Source organism: Ursus arctos, unplaced genomic scaffold (genome assembly GCF_023065955.2).
Source record: "Ursus arctos isolate Adak ecotype North America unplaced genomic scaffold, UrsArc2.0 scaffold_22, whole genome shotgun sequence".
NCBI classification, from domain to species: domain Eukaryota; kingdom Metazoa; phylum Chordata; class Mammalia; order Carnivora; family Ursidae; genus Ursus; species Ursus arctos.
Window position 1 is genome coordinate 5363906 of NW_026622897.1, and position 24325 is coordinate 5388230.

At 38.2% G+C, this 24325-nt stretch overlaps 1 protein-coding gene across 3 annotated transcripts in view; it reads left to right on the forward strand.

The window, feature by feature from the left end:
* Positions 1-24325, forward strand: part of ATM (ATM serine/threonine kinase) — a 125167-nt gene that overhangs the window by 36089 nt on the left and 64753 nt on the right. For 2 of the 3 annotated variants that reach the window (XM_048217204.2, XM_026505820.4), the window contains exons 21-31: positions 1225-1307; positions 1404-1559; positions 2411-2486; positions 2616-2746; positions 4683-4803; positions 10844-11017; positions 12300-12469; positions 13401-13647; positions 20928-21043; positions 21624-21750; positions 22190-22389. In XM_048217204.2, coding sequence (XP_048073161.2) covers positions 1225-1307; positions 1404-1559; positions 2411-2486; positions 2616-2746; positions 4683-4803; positions 10844-11017; positions 12300-12469; positions 13401-13647; positions 20928-21043; positions 21624-21750; positions 22190-22389 — 1601 coding nt within the window. Of the gene's footprint in view, positions 1-1224; positions 1308-1403; positions 1560-2410; positions 2487-2615; positions 2747-4682; positions 4804-10843; positions 11018-12299; positions 12470-13400; positions 13648-20927; positions 21044-21623; positions 21751-22189; positions 22390-24325 lie in introns of those variants that run through there. The other variant, XM_048217207.2, reaches the window with a different exon arrangement.

Genomic DNA, 24325 nt, shown 5'->3' on the forward strand with positions numbered 1-24325 from the left:
GAACTCTTATATGTAAGGTACCTGCTGACTGTGTAAGCCATCATCCCCTCTGCCCAGCACCAGTGCTCATTGAGGGCGAGCCTCTGGCTCAGCCTGTGTGCTGGGTGAGTCCATGGTCATGTCACCAGACCCAGCAAATTGGCAAACATGCCTGTGTTTCCTTAGCGCTGGGAAACATGCCAGGGGATTCCCTAGTGAGAACCTCTTGCAGTCCTGTAGGTCGGGTCCCTGGTGGAATCCCTGGTCATGTTCCAGCTGCAGTGAACATGCTGGTTGATCCACCAACCCCAGCAAACGGGCTTGGTTGAGCCCTGTTTGATTCCCCGGTTTTGACCCTCGCATACTAGTCAAGTCTCCAGCCCTGGCCAGTGAGGAGGGCTGTGTGCTTTTCTTGAGGCTTTGGTGCTTAAAGTCAGTTCAAGACACTCAGTAATATCACATGTATGATTCACAAGGCAAATACTAAAATGGTCCAGTTTAGTCTTCTTTTATAATATCTGAGGCATTTCTCTACACATAGATGATAGGAAAAAGTATCTTCTGATTTCTTACTACAGCTAGAAAGGGATTTGGCAGTTCTCAGAAACTGCCTAGTTGTAACTACCGTGATTATCCCTGGTAGTTGCTGAGTGCTCCTTGGTATCCACAGGAGCATAGAGACCCCTACAAGTTTGCTTTATAGGAAGATAACTCAGGGTATTTATGACTTTTTCCCTGCCCACAATTGTCTCTCCTGTGCAAAATTCATTCACTGAACAGTTTTTGACCATTGAAGTCTTACCCCAGGCATTATTTTTGGAGGGTTGGGACATAACAGTAGTTTCAGATTCTTGTTTAGGCTCTTAACCCCAACAGTGATAACAACTACCTATTTATGGAATTCCAACAAATAAATGCTACACATTTAACATTCATTTCCTTTAGCCCTCACGGTAATCTGGCCAGGTATGTGCTCTATCCCCATTTTATAGGTGAGAGCACAAAGCCTCGGGTGGCAAGTTTTTAACCACACAAGTAACAGGTCGTAGTGCCGGCATTTGAATCAGCTCTAACTTCAGACTTTTATTTTTTTTAACTATACTGCCTCCTTTAAAAAATTCACTGGTCTTTTTGTGTGCGTGTGTGTATGTGTGCATGCATTAATGAATGAATTTATGGTTACATACATACTTTAGCAAATGATTTATGAAAAAAAAATGATTTTTTTCTCTTCAATTATCTTAGTATCTACTGCTTTTAAAGGAGCTTCCTGGAGAAGAATATCCTTTGCCCATGGAAGAGGTTGTTGAACTTCTAAAACCACTCTCGTAAGAAATTAAAGCCCTGTGTTATGTTCACTTTAAATTTATAAAACAACTGTTATGTTCTGTTATACTTACAAAGCTGAACTTTTTCCATTGCAGCAATGTGTGTTCTTTGTATCGCCGTGACCAGGATGTTTGTAAAACACTTTTAAACCACTTTGTTCACGTAGTGAGGAACCTGTGTCAAGGGGATATGGATGCTGAAAACACAAGGGATGCTCAAGGGCAGTTTCTGACGGTGATTGGAGCATTCTGGTAGGTGCAGAGTGTTTTGCAGAGTTCTTAATTTTCTTTTGCTTCTCTAGATACAATTGCAAATTTTGCATTTCTACTTTAGTGACTTATGCTAATTCTTGAATGTAACTATATATAGTCGTTAACAAAAGTAGAATGTAGCCCCTGTTTCCTTCCTTAATTGCTTGAAGAACTAGTGAACACATTGGCCTTGTCACCATCTGGGTATTTTATGCATGTAGTCACAGTGTGACATGATGATACTCACAGAGGAGCACATGTATGTAAGTTAGAACCTCCAACCCACTTGATTGATAAAGACTTCTGAATCGGTATAGAATGTGGTTTTGAAATCTGATATAAGAACAAAACTTCACAAATGTTTTCCTTTTAAAGCAAGTTTATAACATGGTTAGCTGAAGTATGATAGCCCCTAGATAAGGCATAATCGCGTAAAACAAATAAGATACATTAAAATGAACGCCTTTTTATTTTTAAGATTTTATTTATTTATTTGTCAGAGATAGTGAGCAAGAGAGAGAGCATGAGCGGGGAGGAGAGGGAGAAGCAGACTCCGCTGAGCAGGGAGCCTGACACAGGGCTCAATCCCAGGACGACTTGAGCTGAAGGCAGACGCTTAACTGACTGAGCCACCCAGGCGTCCCTGAAATTAACTCATTTTCAAACTAACTTCTTTTATGTTGAGAATATTGACTGGCATATGCCACGTGACGAGAATTAAATTTAGTATGGAAAGAAATTTTGGAAGAATAAGAATAATCAGAAATTAGAATAAGTGTAATATCCAATTTTTTTTTTTAAACCAAGCTTTTACTGGAATAATTATTTGAGTTTGAAACACTTTATTTCAGGCACCTAGCAAAGGAGGGGAAATGCACATTCTCTGTAAGAATGGCACTAGTGAAGTGCCTTAAAACTTTGCTTGAGGTGAGTTATCCCACGTTAATTATTAGTAAGGTCTCCATTGAAATTTCTAAAGTAGCCTTTGTTTCTTTTTGTTAACGGGTGATTTTTCTTAGTATTTCGTATTTAACACCAGTTGTTCTTTTCCCATAGACAGATCCTTATTCAAAATGGGCTATTCTTAATGTAATGGGGAAAGACTTTCCTGTAAATGAAGTATTTCCACATTTTCTTGCTGATAATCATCATCAAGTTAGCATGTTGGCTGCAGAGTCAATCAACAGGTAATGGGTCCTGTCTTCATGAAGGGTCTGGGATGTCGTGTAGCAGTCACGGCTCACCGGCTGTCGGGGAAAAAGAGCCAGCGTTTACTGAGTATACACTGTGTATCTGGCTCTGATGCTCTTACTTCTGACAGTCCTGTCACTTAGGTGCCGTTATTTCCTCCAGTTTGTAAGTGAAAAGTGGCTTCGAGAGAGAAAGTGACTTGCTCACTGCCATACAGCCCGTAAGTGGTAGAATTGAATGAGGTGTGTCCACTCCCACTTACGGGGTGGGTGGAAGGTCTGGATATTACTGTGATTTTGTAGGAGTTTGTAAAATGAAAACGAGCACGTTTTACAGTGTGCTAATTACAATTATATTCCTATGAGCGAACATACAGTTAGGCCCTGGAGTAGTTCTGGCATAGAGACCTGCTTTATGTTTGAGTACTTGAAGAAGCAATGTTTCTTAGGACTGTATGTTTCTCAGGTTGTCCGGGTAATTTTTAAAATCTAAATTGTAACCTATCTCTGCCTTTCCCACTCCCTACAAGTAATGCACCTTTCTCCTTTATTTTTCTCAGTAGCATGTATGACCACTTGAAATGTTCTGTTTTAAATATAACACATCTAGCTTAAATATAAGCTGCTGGAAGGCATTGGTTTTTTTTCTGTTTTGTTCATTGCTGTATACTTAGCACCAAAAACAATAATGGCATGTGGTAGGCGTTCAGTAATTTATAAAATAAATGAATGTTTGAAAAAAGAACTTACATTATGCTTTAAAATCACCAAAACTGAAAATCATTTGAGTAGCTTTACTATTCAGATGTAAGTGATCAATAATGAAAGATTGCTCTAAAGAAATTGCCCCAGCAGCCACGTAACCATACGTGTTAGATAAACCTAACGTGTGCACAGTTGAACGTGCTGACAGTAGTCTTTTCACAAATCAGAATCATGTCTCATCCCTCAGGTATGGGATGCTTTTCAGGACTTGCATTGTAAGGGTTGCTAATGAATGTGAGCTTTACTTCAAGTCCTTAAAAGATGGAAAAGACACACCGAAGCTAAAGATCTGGAAATATGGAAAAGCACAGTTAAATGTAAGAGAGCAGTGCAGTGGTGGCTTTGGAAAACCTCTCAAGATTTAAAAAATGTATAAATTTAAGAGTGACATGCTGGGATTTTTTTTGTTTGTTTTTTGGTTATTGTTGATATTTAATATTGGGCTGTTTTAAGAGCTGTTGGAGACACTGGAGGAATCAGAGGAACACCAAAAAGTATAAAAGCTTTGGTTACTATAAAAGCATAAAGGACAAAGTTAGTTGAAGAGTTGTCCTTAAATATGATAGGATATCATGCAGAGAGCACTGGTCAGCTCTTCTCCATCACATAAAAAAATAGTTTTCAAGGCATAAAGCTAGCCGCTTTGCACGATAAGATCACTATTTTTTTTTTTTTTTAAAGTAGGCTCCGTGCCCAGCGTGGACCCCAGCACGGGGCTTGAACTCAAGATCTGAGATCAAGACCTGAGCTGAGATCAAGAGTTGGACGCTTAACCAACTGAGCCACCCAGGCGCCCTGGGACAAGATCACGTTTTAAAATTAGAGCAGGGGGACAGGAGTCTAAGGCTTGGTGTTTGATCAGAGGATAATTTTTCTTTATGGGCTAGTTTGAGTTCAGGACTATTTAAGTTTGGGCAGTAAGCTAAAAGATTTTTTGGGACCCTTTCGGTTCTAGGAGAAAATGGAGTATATTCTGAAGACCCGATATTAACCAGTGGATGTGAACCTGTTTAAATGGACTTAGATTTCATTAGGTTTTTTGAAAGAAGGCTCATTATGCTAGTATATCTCACAGTGTGATTTATTTGTGTCCCATAATACACTTTGGAAAATAATGTTTATGGTAAAAAAATTTTCACTTTTTGCCTTTTTTTTTTTTTTTTTAAAGATTATTCCAGGATATGAAACACAGAGGTTCATCCACATTATTGAAAGCACTTCCTCTGAAGCTTCAGCAAACAGCTTTTGAAAATGCATACTTGCAAGCTCAGGAAGGAATGAGAGAAGTGGTAATTTTAGCAATGCATGATTGCTTTTATCATATACTTCTTATAAATATGCCATCTGTTACTTTACCAGTGTGGCCTAAGACAATTTGCATCCACCAGGTTACTTAAACAACTGCGTGAATTAATTGGAATTGGTTAGAATTAATCTAATGATGGCAATTTCTTTTGGTTTAACTTATATGTACTATTTTTTGTGGGAAAAACAAAATTCACTAGGTTTCTATGGGAGTACAAATGGCATTCTTTTTTTAATAAAATTTTTTTTTTAATTGAAATTTTAAACCTACAGTGTTACATTAGTTTCAGGCGTGTAACATAGTACTTCTGTACATTACCTAGTGCCCATCATGATAAGTGCAGTAACCGTACGGCATTATTACAGTTATTATTACTGAGTTTATTCTCTATGCTGTATTTTTCATCTCTGTGACTTATTTATTTTATAGATGGAAGGTTGTACCTCTTAATCTCCATTCTCTATTTCACCCATTCCCTCTACCCACCTCCCCTCTGAAAACCACCAGCTCTCTGTATTTAAGAGTCTGATTTTTTGCTCGTTCATTTGTTTTGTTTCTTAGATTCCACATGTAAGTGAAATCATATGATGTGTGTCTTTTTCTGACTTATTTCACTTAGCATAATAACCTCTAGGTCCATCCATGTTGTTGCAGATGTCAAGATCTCGTTTTTTTATGGCTGAGTGATATTCCATCTCACACACACACCTGCACACATACGCAGCCACCCACCTCTTCTGTATCCATTCATTTGTCAGTGGACACTTGGGTTACTTCCATCACTGGGGTATCGTAAATATTGCATAGGAATGCGTGTATCTTTCAAATTAGTGTTTTTGTTTGAGTAAGTACCCAGTAGTGAAATTATTGGGTCATAAGGGATTTCCATTTTCAGTTTTTTGAGGCACCTCCATACTGTTTTCCTCAGTGGCTGCCCCAGCTTGCATGCCCACCAGCAGTGCATGAGGCCTTCCTTTCTTTCACATCCTCCCAGCACTTGTTATTTCTTGTCTTCCTGGTACAGCCATTCTGACAGGTGTAAGGTGATATCTCACTGTCATTTTGATTTGCATTTCACTGGAGATAACGTGTCTTGTTGACCAACTGTATGTTTTTGGAAAAATGTTTAGGTACTCTGCCCATTTTTTAATAAAATTGGTGTTTGGGTGTTGAGTTGTAGTTCTTTATATCAGTGTCTTCTTTCATTCTTCTTCTTTCATTCAGTAAGTTGCCTTTTAGTTTTGTTGATGGCTTCCTTTGGTGTGCAAAAGCTTTTTATTTTGGTAGAATCCCAGTAGTTTATTTCTGCTTTAGTTTTCTTTGCCTGAAGAGACATATTCAGAAAAATGTTGCTAAGGTCAGTGTCCAAGAGATTACTGCCTATGTTTTCTTTTAGGAATTTTATGGTTTCAGGTCTCACATTTAGATTTTTTTTTTTAAGATTTTATTTATTTATTAGAGAGAGAGTGAAAGCACAAGCAGGGGGAGCTGCAGGCAGAGGGAAAAGGAGAAGCAGACTCCCTGCTAAGGAGGGAAGCCCAATGGCGGGGCTTGATCCCAGGACCCTGGATCATGACCTGAGCAGATGCCAAACCGACTGAGCCACCCAGGCACCCCTCACATTTAGATCTTTAATCTATTTTGAGTTTATTTTTGTGTATGGTATAAGAAAGTGGTCTGATTTTATTTTTTGGCAGGTAGCTGTCCAGTTTTCCCAGTACCATTTATTGAAGATACTATTTGTTTCCCATTGTATATTGACCATATTAGTGTGGGTTTATTTCTGGCCTTTTTTTCTGTTCCATTGATCTGTGTGTCGTTCTTTTATGCCAGTACCATACTGTTTTGATTACCATAGCTGTGTAGTGTATCTTGGAATCTGGGATTGTGATACCTCTGGTTTTGTTCTTTTTCTGGTCCCATACAAATTTTATAAGATTATTTGTTTAGTTCTATGAAAAATGCTATTGGTATTTTCATAGGAATTGCATTAAATCTGTAGATTGTTTTGAATAGTGTGGCCATTTTAACAGCCTTCTTCCAGTCTGAGAGCACGATCCGTATTTCCATGTTTTTGTGCCATCTTCAGTTTCTTTCATCAGTATCTTGTATTTTCAGAGTATAGGTGTTTCACCTCCTTGGTTAAACTTACTCCAAGGTATTTCATTCTTTTTGGTATCATAGTAAATGGCATTGTTTTCTTAATTTCTCTTGCTGCTACTTCGTTATTAGTGTATAAAAGTGCAACAGAGGGGCGCCTGGGTATCTCAGTCGGTTAAGCGTCTGCTTTTGGCTCAGGTCATGATCTCGGGGTCCTGAGATCGAGTCCTGCTTTGGGCTCCCTGCTCAGCGGGGAGCATGCTTCTCCCTCTTCCTCTGCCTGCCGTTACCTCTGCTTGTGCTCTCTCTCTCTGTCAAATAAATAAAATCTTAAAAAAGTGCAACAGATTTCTGTGTATAAATTTTGTATCCTGCAGCAGTATGCTGACACTTAGGAGTTCTGATAGTTTTTGCATAGAGTCTTTAGGATTTTCTATGTGTAGCATCATGTCATCTGTAAACAGTGACAGTTTTACTTCCTCCATACCGATTTGGATGCCTTTTACTTTTTGTCTGATGGCTGCAGCTAGGACTTCCAGTACTGTTTTGAAGCAAGAGTGGACATCCTTTATTTGTTCCTGATCTTAGAGGAAATGCTTTCAGTTTTTCACCATTGAGTATAATCTTAGCTGTGAGTTTTTCATAGAGGGCCTTTATTATGTTGTGGTTTGTTTCTTCTAAGCCCTCTTTGTTTAGAGTGTTTATCATGAAGGAGGTTGTATTTTGTCAAATGTTTTTTGCATGTATTGAAGGGATCAGATGGTTTTTATTCTTCCTCTTGTTAATATGATCACATTGATTTGCGAATATTGAATCATCCTTGCATCCCTGGAATAAATCCCCTTGATTGCAATGAATGATCTTTTTTGATGTCTTGTTGAATTCAGTTTGGTATTGTTGACGATTTTTGCGTCTGTGTTCATCAGGGATATTGGCCTGTTTTCTTTGTTTTTTGGGGCATCTCTCTGGTATTGGTATCGAGGTAATGCTGGCCTCATAGAATAAATTTGGAAGTTTTCCTTTCTCTTCTATTTTTTGGAGTAGTTTGAGAAAAATAGGTATTATCTCTTCTTTAAATGTTTGGTAGAATTCACGTGTGAAGCCATCTGGCCCTGGACTTCTGTTCGTTGGGAGCTTTTTGATTACTGATTCAGTTTCCTTCCTAGTAACCTGTTCAGGTTTTCTATTTCTTCCTGATTCAGTTTTGGTACTGTATGTTTCTAGAAATTTGTTCTAGGTTGTCCAGTTTGTTGGCATGTAATTTTTCATGGTGATCTCCTACAATCCTTCGTCTTCTGTGGTGTCGATTGTTATTTCTCCTCTTTCATTTCTGATTTTATTTATTTGAGTCTTCTGTCTTTTTTTTTTCCCCCCCTTGATGAGTCTGGCTAAATAAAGGTTTATCAATTTTGTTCATCTTTTCAAAGAACCAGCCCTTGGTTTCAAAAAAGCCTTTGGTCTTGTGTGTGTGTGTGTCTTTTATTTATTTCCTCTCTAATCTTTCTTATTTTCTTCCTTCTACCAGTTTTGGCCTTTGTTTGTTCTTTTTCTAGTTCCATTTGGTGTGAAGTTAGGTTGCTTATTTGAGGCTTTTGTTGTTTTCTTGAGTATTGCTACAAACTTTCCTCTTAGAACTGCTTTTGCTATGTCCCAAAGATTTTGGATTATTGTGTTTCCATGTATTTTTTTATTTCCTCTTTGATTTCTTCACTTACCCATTGATTGTTAGTGGCATGCTGTTCAGCCTCTGTGTGTGTTTTTCTCTTTTTTTCTTTTTGTAGTTTATATTATACTTCTGTGGTTGGAAAAGTTGCTTGATATGACTTCAGTCTTCTTAAAATATCATTTCTAATAAGTGCTGATTAGAAGCTAATTTGGAGAACAGGTAGTGGTGGAGGAAATGGATTAAAAACGGTGTTCTAATAAGGAAGATCAAATTATGTTGGTTTTTTTTAGTGAACCTTATGATTTCCATAGTTCTTTGTAGAATAATGTACTTTTAAAAGATTTTATTTATTTGAGAGGGAGTTTGTGCACGTGTGTGAGTGGGGGGGGGGGTGCTGTGGGGGCAGAGGGAGAGAGAATCCCAAGCAGGTGCCCCGCTGAGTACAGGCCAAGTTGGAGCTTGATCTCACAACCCTGAGATCATAACCTGAGCCAAAACTGAGTTGGATGCCTAACCGACTGAGCCACCCAGGTGCCTTTAGAATAATATTTTTCTTAAATGGCACAATTATCAGAATGTTAGAAATTATTCACTTATTGGGGCTCCTGGGTGGCTCAGTTGGTTAAGTGTCTGCCTTCGGCTCAGGTCATGATGCTGGGGTCCTGGGACCGAGCCCCCTCTCAGACTCCCTGCTCAGCAGGCAGCCTGCTTTTCCCTCTTCCTCTTTCTCTGCCTGCCACTCCCCCTATTTGTGCTCTCTCTCTCTCTGTCAAATAAATAAATAAAATCTTTAAAAAATTTACTTATTTATGGCTTGGTGTGTTTGTAAAAAGTATGTGAGACGGTTAACTAAATGTTGTCTAACTGGTGATAGCACTAAACTGAAAAGTACAGTTGCATTAAAGAATGTGCATTTCAGAAAAATTTTCAATAGATTGGAAAAATGAACGAATAATATAAAACTTAATAGAGATGTGTATCATACATTTTAAGATGAGCCTGTCTTGTGCAAAAAGCAAAATATTGACCTGATAAAAATTCATTTGTAAAAAGTCCTAAGAAGTTTTACATCTTCAGAGCTATTCTATGAATCCACATTATAATAGTTCCAAAGAAGCAAATTCGGTCTTAGACATCACTAATAGAAGCATACTGTCATGAACAGGTTAATAAAGAGAATCTGGGGTCCTCCGTACATTATAGAGGGCAACTAGCTTGTTGGGTTTGGTTCTGAGGAAAAGTAGATTTTTAACTAGGATGTTAGAGTCTGTTAAGGAGTTGGTGGGGGAGCTGACTTTGTGGGAACCTCATAGCGCTCTTCAAACATGTCAGTGGTGGCCATTTAGTAAAGGAATTTGGCTTACTTTTCCTTGTTCCAGAAAAACAGAAGTAGGATCAGTGAATAGCAGAGTTTTCAAAATGTGAAGAGAAACTTTTTTTTTTTTTTTTAAGATTTTATTTTTAAGTAATCTCTACATCTGATGCAGGGCTTGAACCCACAACCCCAAGGTCAAGAGTCCCATGCTCCACCGACGAGCCAGCCAGGTGCCCAGAGAAACTTTTATCAGTTATAGCTAGTTAAAAAATGTTCACATCTGTGGGGATATTATCATGATTGGTCATTAAATTAGAAGCTTGTATTATTTTGCCTAGTTGCATGATTTTACTTTTGACAATACACGTGACAGTATATTTTAAAGTATAAAGAGCTATCAAATAATAAAGATAATGAAAGCATCTTAGGATGTATACTTGATCATGGAAAAGGAGCTTTTCATCATTCTCACCTTCTTGCAATTTTTAAATTTAAGGTTTTGTTTTAGTACCAGGTAATGTACAGTGTTACATTAGTTTCAGGTGCACAGAACAGTGACTCAGCACTTCCACACATCCCCCCAGTGCTCATCATAAGAAGTGCCCTCCTCAGTCCCATCACCTGCTTAGCCCGTCTTCACATCTCCCCTCTGATAACCATCACGTCGTCCTTCTTGCAGGTTCTTTCTTGTTTTCTTAAGTGCTTTGTACTTCACTGAAAGGCTTGTGAATTCCATAAGATCTTACCAAAAACCGTTGTCCCACTCCAGAAACTTTGATATTTTCTCATATCTCTGCCCTTGACTCCATCATTGTGGGATTTAACACTGCTCAGTGGCTGCTTATTAGATGTTATAATGGGTACATTGATTTTAGACTGACTGGTTTATCTGTAATGTTTATATATTTACATTATATTATTATTTTTAAAATTCTTTTCAAGTCCCACGGAGCTGAGAACCCTGAACTTTTGGATGAGATTTATAACAGAAAATCTGTTTTACTGATGACGATAGCTGTGGTTTTATGCTGTAGCCCAGTCTGTGAAAAACAGGCTTTGTTTGCGCTGTGCAAGTCTGTGAAAGAGAACGGATTAGAGCCTCACCTCGTTAAAAAGGTACATGTGGATGAATAATTTTTATTCTCCTTCGGTAACTTTTAAATAATTTAAAAAGTTAAAGCTTATTTTAAAGTGACACTTGGTGAAGACTTGGAGACAGTTTTATTTTTTAGATTGGGAATATTGGAAAGTAGTAACTCTTTAGTGTATGTTTATTTGGATGGAGTATCACTTTTTATATTAAGTATTTCACAGAGTATTCATTGAACTAGCAGGGATGAATGACATCTCATCCAGCCCATGCCCCCTGGAATTGCTTTTATTGAGGAAAACACATGGAGAAAAGAGCAGTAGCAAGTGTTTTCCCTGATAGATTCTGGGTTACAACCTTGGGATCGAGCAGGGCAGAAGTCAAATCCTAGAGCTGTGAAACATTTAATCTGCACGACTAGGGAAGGAACACTTGGGTCCAGTCGTGCAGGGGCATCAGCACAGTATTGTAGAATCGTTTGCCTCTGCCCTGTTCCACCACCTTGGAAAGTTCCAGACCTTTCCATTGCAGATGTTCATGTGATGAACGAGTGATAGATCACCGATAGAGCATTCAGGATTCTACCAGCATGATTTTCATGAACTGAATAGTAGGCCAACCTGTAGGTAATCAGTCTTACACAAGCTAATCTTTTACCTCTCCATACTAAAATGTTTTTTTTTTTAAGTGTACTACTACACTACCAAATTATTATTTTTTAAGGATTTATTTATCTTAGTAGGAGAGGGGTAGAGGGAGAGGAGAAGAGAATCCCAAGGAAACCTCCTTCCTGCCTCCCCCCCGCCCCCACCCAGTGCAGAGCCTGACTTGGGTCTCCATCTCATAACCCTGAGATCATGACCTGAGCCAAAATCAAGAGTCAGGTGCTTAACCGACTGAGCCACCCAGGCTCTCCTATATTACCTAATATTATAAGTGGATTATAGTGGTTGGATTTTTCTCACTTAGACTTAGGACTGAGAAGAATTACTATTTTACTTGAGACCTTCCTTTGAAATATAATGAAAGATTGAACATTGCAATATATTTTTCCATTTCTATTCATTTAACATTTATTAATAAGTGTTTGCTGTGTGCCATGCTCGGTGCTAATTATGCTAAATACGGTTTTTTCATTTAGTCTTTCTGAAGTCTAGGTACTTTTATTATCCCCTTCTCCTAGATGAGAAAATCAAGCAATAGAATGGTTGAGTGATTGCTTCAAAGTTATACTGTAAATAAAAGGATTTAAGTGATTTATTTTTTCATTGGTTTCTTAAAGCATTGACTTCTTTCTGGTTTGCGCAGGTTTTAGGGAAAGTTTCTGAAACTTTTGGATACAGACGTTTAGAAGACTTTATGGCTTCTCATTTGGATTATCTGGTTTTGGAATGGCTAAATCTTCAAGATACTGAACATAGCTTATATTCTTTTCCTTTTATTTTACTAAACTACACAACCGTTGAGGATTTCTATAGGTAGGTCTGTTTCATATGGCACATATGAGATACGTTCATTTTAAAATAAGATGGAAGTGTTTGGCAGCCCCCTCCCCCCACCTTACATACACACACACATACACACACACACATGGAGCTAGGAGGCTGTGTAGTAGGAGCTGCAGGGCTGCTTGTTTGAATCGAAGTGTATAGAAAGGAATCACTAGACTTAGGATCCAGTCCCAGCTGTGCCAGTAATGAGCTATGTGAGTTTGGGCAAGCCATGGAAACAGCCCCTGGGCCTTGGTTTTTCAGTGTATACGCTAAGGGAATTACACAGGTCTTTAAGGGCTCTTTCAGCTTTAATGTTTGATAATCTTCCCTATGACAAATCAAAGATAAACTGTCCTTGCTGTTGCTTGGCTATGGACCATTTGTCATTGTTTTTATTAGATTTAAACTTTAATGTAAAAATATTTATTTTGCTAACTCCAAACTCTTGAGAAGAAAATTTTGAAAACGGAGAGGTTTGGAACAACTAAAGAATAATGTTTAGGTATCAGGATGATGGGAAAACAGTTCATGATTGTTTGGTGGCCTTTGTTCTTTCATTTTGGCAATAACAGTATTTACATTGGTAGTTTGAATTTGTAAATTTCTTTCACATTTCATTTTACATAAATGAAGTGATTTTTGCATCAGTCGGTTATGCAGAAGAAATAAATTCAGTTCACACTTTTTTTGATCATGGAATGAGGGTGGTCTGTTCTCAGATCTGTTTCTTGTATTTGATTATTTAGAATCTATTTAACTTCATTTCTCCACTTACAGAATTAAGAATGCTTAATGATCTAGATAAAATGACACTCTAATGCTTAAGTAAAGCATTTTATTATTTTAAAAGCTATATTTTAAAATTTGATTATGAGAAGTTATATATAAGATATATTTCAAAATTTTATATTTTCAGATCATGTTACAAGGTTTTGATCCCACATCTAGTGATTAGAAGTCGTTTTGATGAGGTGAAGTCCATTGCTAATCAGATCGAAGAGGATTGGAAAAGTCTTCTAACACATTGCTTTCCAAAGATTCTTGTAAATATTCTTCCTTACTTCGCCTACGAGGGTACGGGAGACAGTGGGATGGCACAGCAGAGAGAGACTGCTACCAAAGTCTACGATATGCTTAAAGATGAAAATTTACTAGGAAAACAGGTATGGCTTCACTTTTACCTACTTATCCTCTAAGTCTTTCCTTTTTTTCTTTTCTTTTCTTTCTTTTTTTTTTTTTAAAGTGGGCTCCAGGTCCAACGTGGGGCTTGAACTCATGATCCCTAAATCAAGGGTCGCATGCTCTACCAACTGAGCCAGCCAGGCTCCCCATCCTTATCATCCCCTAATTCATTGGAGATATAACTTTAAAGTTTTAAGACTACTCATCATCACTTGTGCAGTGAAACTTAATATGTAGTAATCCCTGTCTAGCGTAGGCGATCCGTGAGTTTTTTTATTGTTGCTGTTACTGCAGTGTTCTCTCTTTTGATTGGCTTTTAAATGAAATGTTTTGAATCAAATTTTAAAAAACCTTTGGAATTATTTTATTGACTTTTCCTTTAAATTTTTTTTAATTAATTTTTTTGGGGGTCTGCAAAAAGGTGGTTTTATTAAAGCATGGAGACAGGACCTGTGGGCCAAAAGAGCTGCTGCCCCGGGATTGTGAGGAGCAACTAATTATATACTTTACGGTTGAGGGGGAGTAAAGACAAAGTGAAGTTCCAAAAGGATTTTCATATGCTAAAGAAGACCTGGGGAGGCCTGGCTGTTGTCAGCTAAGGTTGTTTTTCCCTTTAGCAAGGCATTAACGTTAAGACAGTTGGGAGTTTCCTGCAGGAATGTTATACTCTGCCTATCTCAAGTATTTGTCATTGGGCTGCAGGTTAAAAGGAAGTTTAGTTTTGTCTACATTTCCTTCTGTCTTTGTTTCCCACATCATTCCCCCTGAACAGTTTTGACCCTTAAATCGTTAGGGTTGCTGGGGGTAGAAGGTCTTATCTCCTATAACTTCTTCCTCCTAAATAGGGGCTTAGAGATGTCTCTACCTATGGGTTAACATTGGTTAGGTGGGGAAATTTTTTTTTTTTTAAGATTTAATTTATTTATTTGAAAGAGAGCGTGAGTGGGGGGAGGGGCAGAGGGAGAGAGAATCTCAAGTAGACTCCCTGCTGAGCACAGAGTCCAGTGGGGGGCTCGATCTCACACCCCTGAGATCATGACTCTTGAGCTGAAATCAAGAGTCTGACACGTAACTAACTGAGCCATCAGACGCCCCAAGTGGGAAATTTATACATTGGAGTTACCAAAGGCAAAGGCCGCCAATCCAAGGTAGACAACATTTATGAGCCTCCTTGAGTAGAAACGATCGTCTGTCAGCTGGAAGTTATGGCAGCGAAGGAGTCACGGCACCAGCAATGGCAACAAAATAATGTTAATATTATGAAAAAGAGAAGCCTGAATAAAAGACCTTTGGTAGTTGGCCATAGTTGTCCTCCAGTCCACAAGCTTCAACCAATCACTAAAGGAAAGTGAGAGATGTAAAGTGTTGCTTTGAGCACTCCTGTTACATTTTGATGACATCTGGAGTATATACACCACATTCTGTTTTTATGCTAGGACTTGTTTCACCTTGTGCAGCAATGAAATTATCTTAATGCCATTTTCAGAGTTATTTGAGGCCTTAATGGATTAGCAAGTGGTGTTAGCCATCATATACTCTTTTGTTTTGCAAACAATTAGGTAATTAATAAGAGGCACCTTTATAGAAGCAAAAGAAAAAATATAGTTTAATGGTTAGAGCAAATTAGAAACCCGGTGTTGAGTCTCAAGTGCTTAAAATCTAATATCTTCAAAGATGTGTTGTTGAAACACTTTATAACAACCCTCGTTTTTAATCAGAGATAGCCAAATGAAGGCTAATTCGATTGTAAAACAAGTTCCTATTTTAACAGAATTGTCCTAATAATTTACATAAGCCAGAGTACTGATTGATCACGTAGATCTTTTAGAATCTGCTTTCCTGGAGCTTATTTTTATAAGGGATCTCGATTGAACTTCTAGTAGCCTCTATAAGCCAGAAGCCAAGCGAAGTTCTTGCCATCAGACATGCCTGCAATACCTGTAGATTTGGCTGAATACCTCTTCTCGAGGTCCCCAAAGTAGCCTTAGGTTCCTGCACCTGCCAGGGAGTGACATTCTTTACTCACCTGGTAAGGCTGCTGGGAACCCTGTAAGCAAGGTGTCAGGCCAACACTTCCACGGGGCTTTATGGCTCCAGGTTTCATAAAGTCAACCTTAGTTCCTTAAAGCTGTCTGGTCATATCTGAGTCTATGCATGTCTCTCAAATATGACATTCCAGTTAAAGCCTTGGTAAAATAACCAGTATTTCCAATGGTGTCCTCTTGGAAGGAGAACAGATTCTTCTTGAACTTAATGCAAATGACTGTGATTGCCCTGTAGTAAAGAATGCTTACTGGGAGTTTCTGAATTTCAGAGGGTTCAGGTAGAAAGAAAAGTTAAATGCTTCAGTTTGTTTACAAATAAATACTTTATTACATTTCTGTAAGTCGTAGATATCTTCAAGGAAAGGTCCTTTAATCTGGTAGAGTAAACATTAGAGAACCAGCAATGTTTTGTTTTGTTCTGTTTTTTTTAAAGATTTTATTTATTTGATGGGGCGCCTGGGTGGCGCAGTTGTTAAGCGTCTGCCTTCGGCTCAGGGCGTGATCCCGGTGCTCTGGGATCCAGCCCCACATCAGGCCTCCACTAGGAGCCTGCTTCTTCCTCTCCCACTCCCCCTGCTTGTGTTCCCTGTCTCGCTGGCTGTCTCTCTCTGTTAAATAAATAAATAAAATCCTTAAAAAAATAAAAATAAAAAAAATAAAGATTTTATTTATTTGAGAGAGAGAGCGCACGCTCCTGCCCACAAGTGAGGGGAGGGGCAAAGGGAGAAGCAGACTGTCTGCTAAGCAGGGAGCCCAACTCCTGCTGGACCCTGAGGTCATGACCTGAGCCAAGGCAGCCGCTTAACCCACTGAGCCACCCAGGTGCCCCAGGAACCAGCAATGTTTCAAACAAGAGTTAGAAAAATCATCCACATTACTAATTCTTGTGCATTTTGAATGCAGCTTTTTAGTTAGTTCTGGAAATTCTACCAATTTTAGTTTTAGGATCTTAAAGATATCAAAAACCTGTATTTGTCAAAAGCCCTTTTTATGAATCTCCTTGAAGATGAAACACATGTTGCAAGAGAATAAGAATGATTGTAAATGAGAAAAGACTCCAAAATGGATGTGGTTAAAGATCTGATGAGAGGGACGCGTGGGTGGTTCAGTTGTTAAGCATCTGCCTTCGGCTCAGGGCGTGATCCCAGGGTCCTGGGATCGAGCCCTGCTTCGGGCTCCCCCCCGGGAGGCCTGCTTCTTCCTCTCCCACTCCCCCTGCTTGTGTTCCCTCTCTTGCTGGCTGTCTCTCTCTCTGTCAAATAAATAAATAAAATCTTAAGAAAAAAATCTGATGAGAGGTTACCATATAGCTGGCAAGGACATCCAGTTACTTCTGTGAAACCTAACACCTAATAATTAGAGCATCAAGTGATGACCTTATTACCAAAACATTAAAACTTCAGGAGTTACATATATTCTCTAGAACAGTTACAGTATTTACCCAAACATAACCTAAGGCTGATCATTATTTGTTAAACAGTGCTTCCAGAGTAACTTAACATACCAAATAAAAAGGCCTAATGAGCTAGAGACTTCATTTACAATTTAAGTACTGAGAGGTTTATTAAAAGACCTTAGAAAGTTATAAATCACATGCCTGAGTAGTGGATTATAGATCATTACAAAGTTTAAAACGTAATTATTTATTTAACCAAGGTGGCAGAAAGAAATTCCAAAGGCACATGTGTAGGGTTATATAGTTATTAGCAAAACTTGGCTCCTTTAATATTTAGAAATTGTAACGAAGTGATCAAAGACTTGATGAAGACAAAACATAGAAACTGTTCCAGGGGCAGACAACAGAAGATAACCGCAGTATACATTTTCTTATCAAGTGCAAACCAGCAATTCAAGAAAACTGTCTTTGAACAGAGAATAAAGCAAAATTTCAATCTTATACCGATGTACTTTTAATATCCATCTGTTTCAACTTTAGTCCTGACCACATATAAAGTTCTGTTTCAAAAATTTCCCGTCATAAACCTTCTACAGCTTTTTCATTCAAAGTTGTTTCGCTTATTTTCCGTCAATCTTAATTATATTTAGCAGAAGAATTTTAACTCTTAGAAACCTTGGTCTCCAGTGAAGACTACAAAGAAACTTAATTGTGAACTGTCAGACCAGACAGTGGTGGCAACTTTATGAATTTATTAACCACAAAGCATATTTTCAAACACTCAAATATTCTTTGTTTCCCTGCAATAAGAAGCCAAAAACACAAACCTACCTTCAATAAGTAAGTAGGTAAATCAATGCGTTAGTATCTTATTTCATTTGTAAAAGACCTAGATGTCCAGTGAATTCAGTGCCATTTATTATCCAAGCAAAACTTTAAAGTCTTAGGTTACCAAAGACTATCTTACCCGTTACCCATGAAAACTTTGAGACAGAAAATTAATCATCATTTTAAGTCATCCTTTTGCTAAAAAATTACAACGGGGTTAATACGAGCTTATTTGACCTTTAGCAAACCTAGATAAAAGTTTCATATTTAATGCTGATAACTCTAAAGACTTGTCTATCTTAATTAAACCAACAAACTTAGCTTAAATACCAAGTATATTCCACCTGTGTCCACTTGAAAATTGCTCAATTTGTTCCCCCTTAAAATTTATTCTAATTGGCAGTGATAAATGAATGCAAACCGATGTTAAATTCAAGCAGTACTGAACAGTGTATAGAAAGTGTTCCTCTTTACTTTTCAAGAAGTATGATCTCAAGTTCTCATGCCCTGCTCTTTCTTTTTTCCATGAGACTGACTACATGTAATAATTTACTTATGAATCATGTTCATTTTTTATCGGTCTTCTCTGCTATAAGTACTCTGAAAGTAGGATTTTTTACTTTTTTCTTTTTTCCCATTTGATAAAAGATGGGGTTAAGTGAAAAAGAATCTAACAACTTCTGTTTGTTTTGTAGTAATTTAGACACATCCAAAATTATTTGAGGGAACTTACATAAACTTTTTTTAAGGTGAAAGAATATTGGTTACTCTCAAGTTTTTGTTTTTTTTTTTTTTTTTGATGTAAGTAAGGGATGACTAACCAAGGTTGGCTGATGTTAAAATTACAATTGGATAAACTTCTAGAGACTTTTTGTTTGCCCAGTTACTGTATTGAACCAAGAATGGAGCACGGAGTTTCTCACTCGCCTAGGTAGACCACTGCCAGTCAGAGCTAGTTCTAAGTCAATATGGAGGGAAATGAGGAGCTCCTTTCTCAAAAGACAGTTGGAACAGAATGTTGGTGCTCCAAAGGTTATGGAATTATGAAAGACCCTGCTTTTATCCCCTCATAGGCATCTCCCTGCTTCTAAGTAGGCCTAGTCTTACTACTTTTTAAAATGTATTCAAACTAGGGACGCCTGGGTGGCTCAGTGGGTTAAGTGTCTGCCTTCAGCTCAGGTCCTGATCTCAGGGTCCTGGGATTGAGTCCTGCATTGGGCTCCCAGCTCAGTGGGGAGCCTGCTTCTCCCTCTGCTTGCTGCTCTCCTTGCTTGTGCTCTCTCTCTCACACAAATAAATAAATAAATAAAATCTTTAAAAATAAAATGTTCTAAAAAAAAATATGTTCAAACTAAAAGATAGCAATTTGCAGTTAGAGTAAGTCTAGGAGGGGAAAATAATTACATTGAGGCCTGATTGAAACATCAGTGCGAAGAATGGAGAGAGGCAAACTTGAATAATAATTTCTTCGCGTCTTGGTTAAAGACCTAAATTCTTGTTAGTCTCAGTTCCATTTGGCATTAAGTTTTTCGTTTGCTTTTTTTCTGGTTCTCTAATATGCACTTTCTCTGAATCAATCTTGTAGATTCTGTTCTGTGCATAAGTGCTGGTACAGCTATTATTAGTCTGGGAGCCTCTAAATCTGTCAGTTGTCAGTTATCAGCCCGGAATAGTAACAGTTGCAACATTGGTTAGCTGTGCTTAGACATCTGCATAGTTTATATGTCCCTTAGCTAAACATTACAAGTCGTGCTTGTTGTAGAATGATACCAAACTCATGAAGCCACTTGTCAATGTATGTGTAAGGAAATGCATTAATGTTTCCTCTGATATTAAACACACATGGCCAGTTTATCCTTCCTTATCCCAGATATACTTTGAAATGAGGCTGGATTCTTAAAAGGGCTGAAACCTTGGAAATGATGACCTGAATGACTGATGTATGAGCCTGAGGGAAAGACTAGGATCTTTACATTCGATTTCTTTCTTGCCACATTTTCAGCTGTTTCTGTTGTGAGGAAGGGTGTTTTCAAATCTCCTTGTGCACCAAGTAAATCAGCCATTTACCTTTTAGTTTAGAGCACTGTAATTCCTTCCGTGGAGAGCTGATCGATCCACCTTTAAGCCTCCACGATTGCCATTCATTTGGGTGAGGTATAGTGGAGCAGACCCCTTGTTTATAGTTAGAGAATTTATGTCCTGTGTGAGGCCGCAGGTAACGGGAGGTGGATGGTTGAGAACCTGCTTCTCTCCGGGAGGATTTCAGTTTACTATTGATGACGGGCAATGTGGGTAGCAGCTAGGCTCCGATTTTGGGATATCAGCCAAGTAGAAATCTAGGGAAAAGTCATGCAGGGAAAGCCACAGGCAATTCTTACTAGCAAAGTATTGTTACATGAGATAGATTTTTCCAAATAAGAGTGAAATGCAGATTGAGAAGCAGTGTAGGTCAGTGGGGAGTTTGGTTGGCAGGAAAATTACTAGGTTGAGGAATTCAGTGCTACACCTGAAGCCTTAGTCAATTAAAATGATTCTTTACAATTATTTTTTAAAATGATTTTATTTATTTATTTGAGAGAGAAAGAGAGAGTGAGAGCCGAGTACAAGCCGGGGGGAGAGGCGGTGGGAGAGAGAGAAGCAGGCTTCCCCCTTGGCGGGACTTGATCCCAGGACCCTGAGATCATGACTGAGCCCCGGGCAGATGCTTCACAGACTGAGCCACCCAGGCGTCCCTGATCCTTAAAATTAAACAAGAGTCAGATTAAGGGAGTCTTGTTTGGTGTGATTCCCTTACCTTCCTCTCAGGCTACAGTTGGGTGCATATTGGAAAGAGTGAGCTCCGTGTCTTGCACATCTTAGGTCTTTGGTTATCTGTTTCCTTTGTTAGTCACTGATTAATTTTGGAAATGATGCAATAACATTAGCCCTTGAACTGTCTTAAAGGTCACAGGCATAAAAACTTAAATGTTATTTTAATTTTGTATCCTTACAGATTGATCATTTATTCCTTAGTAATTTGCCGGAGATCGTTGTGGAGTTATTGATGACGTTACATGAGCCGGCAGCTGCAGGCACCAGCCAAAGCACGGACCTGTGTGACTTCTCAGGGTACGGGTATTTCAGACTGAGGGAATGCGCGGCAATTTCAGAATTTTCTTGGGAGGTTTATTGGTTGACACCTTCAAATGTGTATTTCAGTTTTTAGGCACGTGCTGTGTTTCTTGTGTAAGCTACACGAGAGCACCCTTACCAGGCTCACTGTATGAAAAAGTAGTAATATTTACCGAAGTACTTTCACATGATAAATTCATTTGATATAAAGAGTTCCTGATTGCCAGTCTCAGAATATTAGTGTGTTTGCAGTAGGAGCCTAGAGCTTTAATTCACACCTGAAGTGATACGAAGGCTTATTGGTAGAATTTCCATTAACATATGAAAGATTTCTTAAGCAAATCACTTAAAATGAAGTCCTAGAGGATAAAGGTATTTAGATATTCTGACTGATAACATATAGAAAGTGATAAGCCATTTGTGATTTTATTAAAAGCCTAGTTTTTCAGTGGGAGAGTAATTTTAGAATGTGGGGTTATTATCTGAATTTTCTTTCTGTAACTTCAACAGAATCTTTTTTTCTCTTAATAATTTTGTTCTGAAAATAAGGACTGTTTCCGTTTCCTGTAACTCTTAGGGATTTGGATCCTGCTCCTAATCCGCCTCATTTTCCATCACATGTGATTAAAGCAACGTTTGCCTATATCAGCAATTGCCATAAAACCAAGCTTAAAAGCATTTTAGAAATTCTTTCCAAAAGCCCTGTAAGTACACGTTACTATTATAACTGAAGAGAGAATTCCTTCTTTTTCAGCTAGAAAACCTGTGTAAGTACATCTTAAAAAGAAAAAAAAAAAAGTGAAAACTCATCTGAATAAATTAAAAACACTCATTTATAAGTTTATATCTTGGTATTTTACTTGTCGATATTAATTGAAATATGTCATATATGAGGCCTGAATTTCATGATACTTCAGTCATATATTGGTTTGGGGAGTATATATTTTTTAAAATTACTGTTTGCTATCTGAAAACTAGATAAATTGACAACAGTTGAAGATACTAATTTTCTTAAGACTAATATTTGCCTTTGATATCAAGCCAAAACAAAATTCTGTAATTTATTTTAAATATAAAATATATTTATTATAGTTGAGTATACGTGATTAGGTAAGTTTTTTATGCATTGTGTTTGTTTTCTAGGATTCCTATCAGAAAATTCTTCTAGCCATATGTGAGCAAGCTGCTGAGACAAATAATGTTTATAAAAAGCACAGAATTCTTAAAATATATCACCTGTTTGTTACTTTATTACTGAAAGATATTAAAAGTGCCTTAGGAGGAGCTTGGGCCTTTGTTCTTCGAGATGTTATCTATACTTTGATTCATTATATCAACAGAAGGTACGTAATATATTTAGACAAATATGTAAGTTTTTTCTACCTTAATTGAAAATTTATCTAGTTTCAGAAGGTAGAAGCGAGAGTATTGCTTTCTTAATTTTGCTTTTTAATATTTATATATATCTCTACCCAATATTTTTTAAAAATTGCATTACTATTTCTCCAACTCTAGAAATACTAAGTACTAAGGGTCGTCAGCATTTTAAAATAAATGCATTTTAGATGGTTTGACATATTATGTCACTATGGCAGTTCTGGTCCCCAATTCCTGCGTGTGGGGAGGGTGGTGTTTCACACACACACATACAGGGAATCCTCCAGACACCAGCTGGGTGTTCTGTCATATTTAGTTGATTAGTGTCAGACCCCACGATTGAGGGCCCAGTGCTGCAAGACTCTGCCTCTCCTTCCTTTCAGATGCCAGTCACTGGCCCAGATTATCAGCTGTGCTTCTGACCAGCCAGGCCTATACTCTCCAGTGACTCTCTTCCTTGAGTTTGATTCGTTTGCGAAACTCAGGAACCTTGCAGAACTCAGGAAACCTGTTTACTGACTAAATTACCAGTTTATTACAAAAGAATTTAGCTCAGGCACAGGCGGATGGAAGAGATGTATCGGGAAAGGGGCTGGAGCTTCCCTGCCCTCTCCAGGGGCACCACTCTGCCCATGTCTGCACGGGGTCACCAACCTGGAAGCTCCCAGAGCTGGTCCTTTTGGGTTTTGGGCCTCGTTACAGAGACATGCTGATGACATCACTGGCTGTTGGCTGTTGGAACGCAACCTTCAGCCCTTCTCCCCTCCCAAGATCAGAGGAGTGGGACTGATACTCCAACCCTCTAATCACAAGGTTGGTTCATGCAACCAGCCCCCGTCCTCAGGTGACCTAGGTGCTTTCAGAAGTTGGAGACACTTTTATTGCCCTCATAACTGGTGTTCCTAGAGTTTTAGGAGCTTTATGCCAGGAACAGGGATGAAGACCATATTATATTACTTACTATAAATCACAGTATCACAGTTACTGTAGATTTTGGGTGTATATTCAGTTTAAGTATCTTTATTCCTTTCCATTAATTTTGATGGTGTTTCTACTGTTTGTTTCTGATTACTACATAACATTGCCTTCAAATGTGAGTTCTTAGAGCACGCAAAGAATATCTTTTTCCATTTTGTTTTGTCATATTTTTATTAATATCCTATTTTTATTTTAATTTGAATCATGTATATATAGTTATTCAGTCTTTATTTTCATTCACTGAATTTTTTAAAAAGATTTTATTTATTTATTTATTTATTTGAGAGAGAGACAGAGCAGGAAAGAGCGAGCAAGCAGGGGGGAGGAGCAGAGGGAGAGGGAGAAGCAGGCTCCACACTGAGCGGGGAGCCCGATATGGGGTTTGATCCTAGGACCCCAGGATCATGACCTGAGCCAATGGCAGACGCTTAACTGACTGAGCCACCCAGGCGACCCACGTTCACTTAAGTTTTTTTTTAAAGTTTCTGTATTATGGTAAAATATGTAACATATAAAATTTGTTATTTTAACCATTTTAAGTGTCCAGTTCAGTGATACTAATTATGTTCACAGTGTTGCACAACCATCACCATCACCTATTTCCAGAACTGTCTCATTACCTCAGACAGAACCACTATACACATTAAACAATAACTCTACATTTCTCCTTCCCTTCAGCTCCTGATAACCTGTAATCTATTTCTTGTCTCTGTGACTTTGCCTATTGTAGATATTTCAAATAAGTGTAATTATAAAATATTGGTTGTTTGTGTCTGGCTTGTTTCACTCGGCATAACGTCTTCAGGGTTCATCCTGCGTACGTGAATCATGTATCAGAACCTCGTTCTTATGTATGGCTGAATAGTATTCCGTTGTGGTGTGTGTGTGTGTGTACACTACAGTCTGTTTGCTGTTGATGAGCAC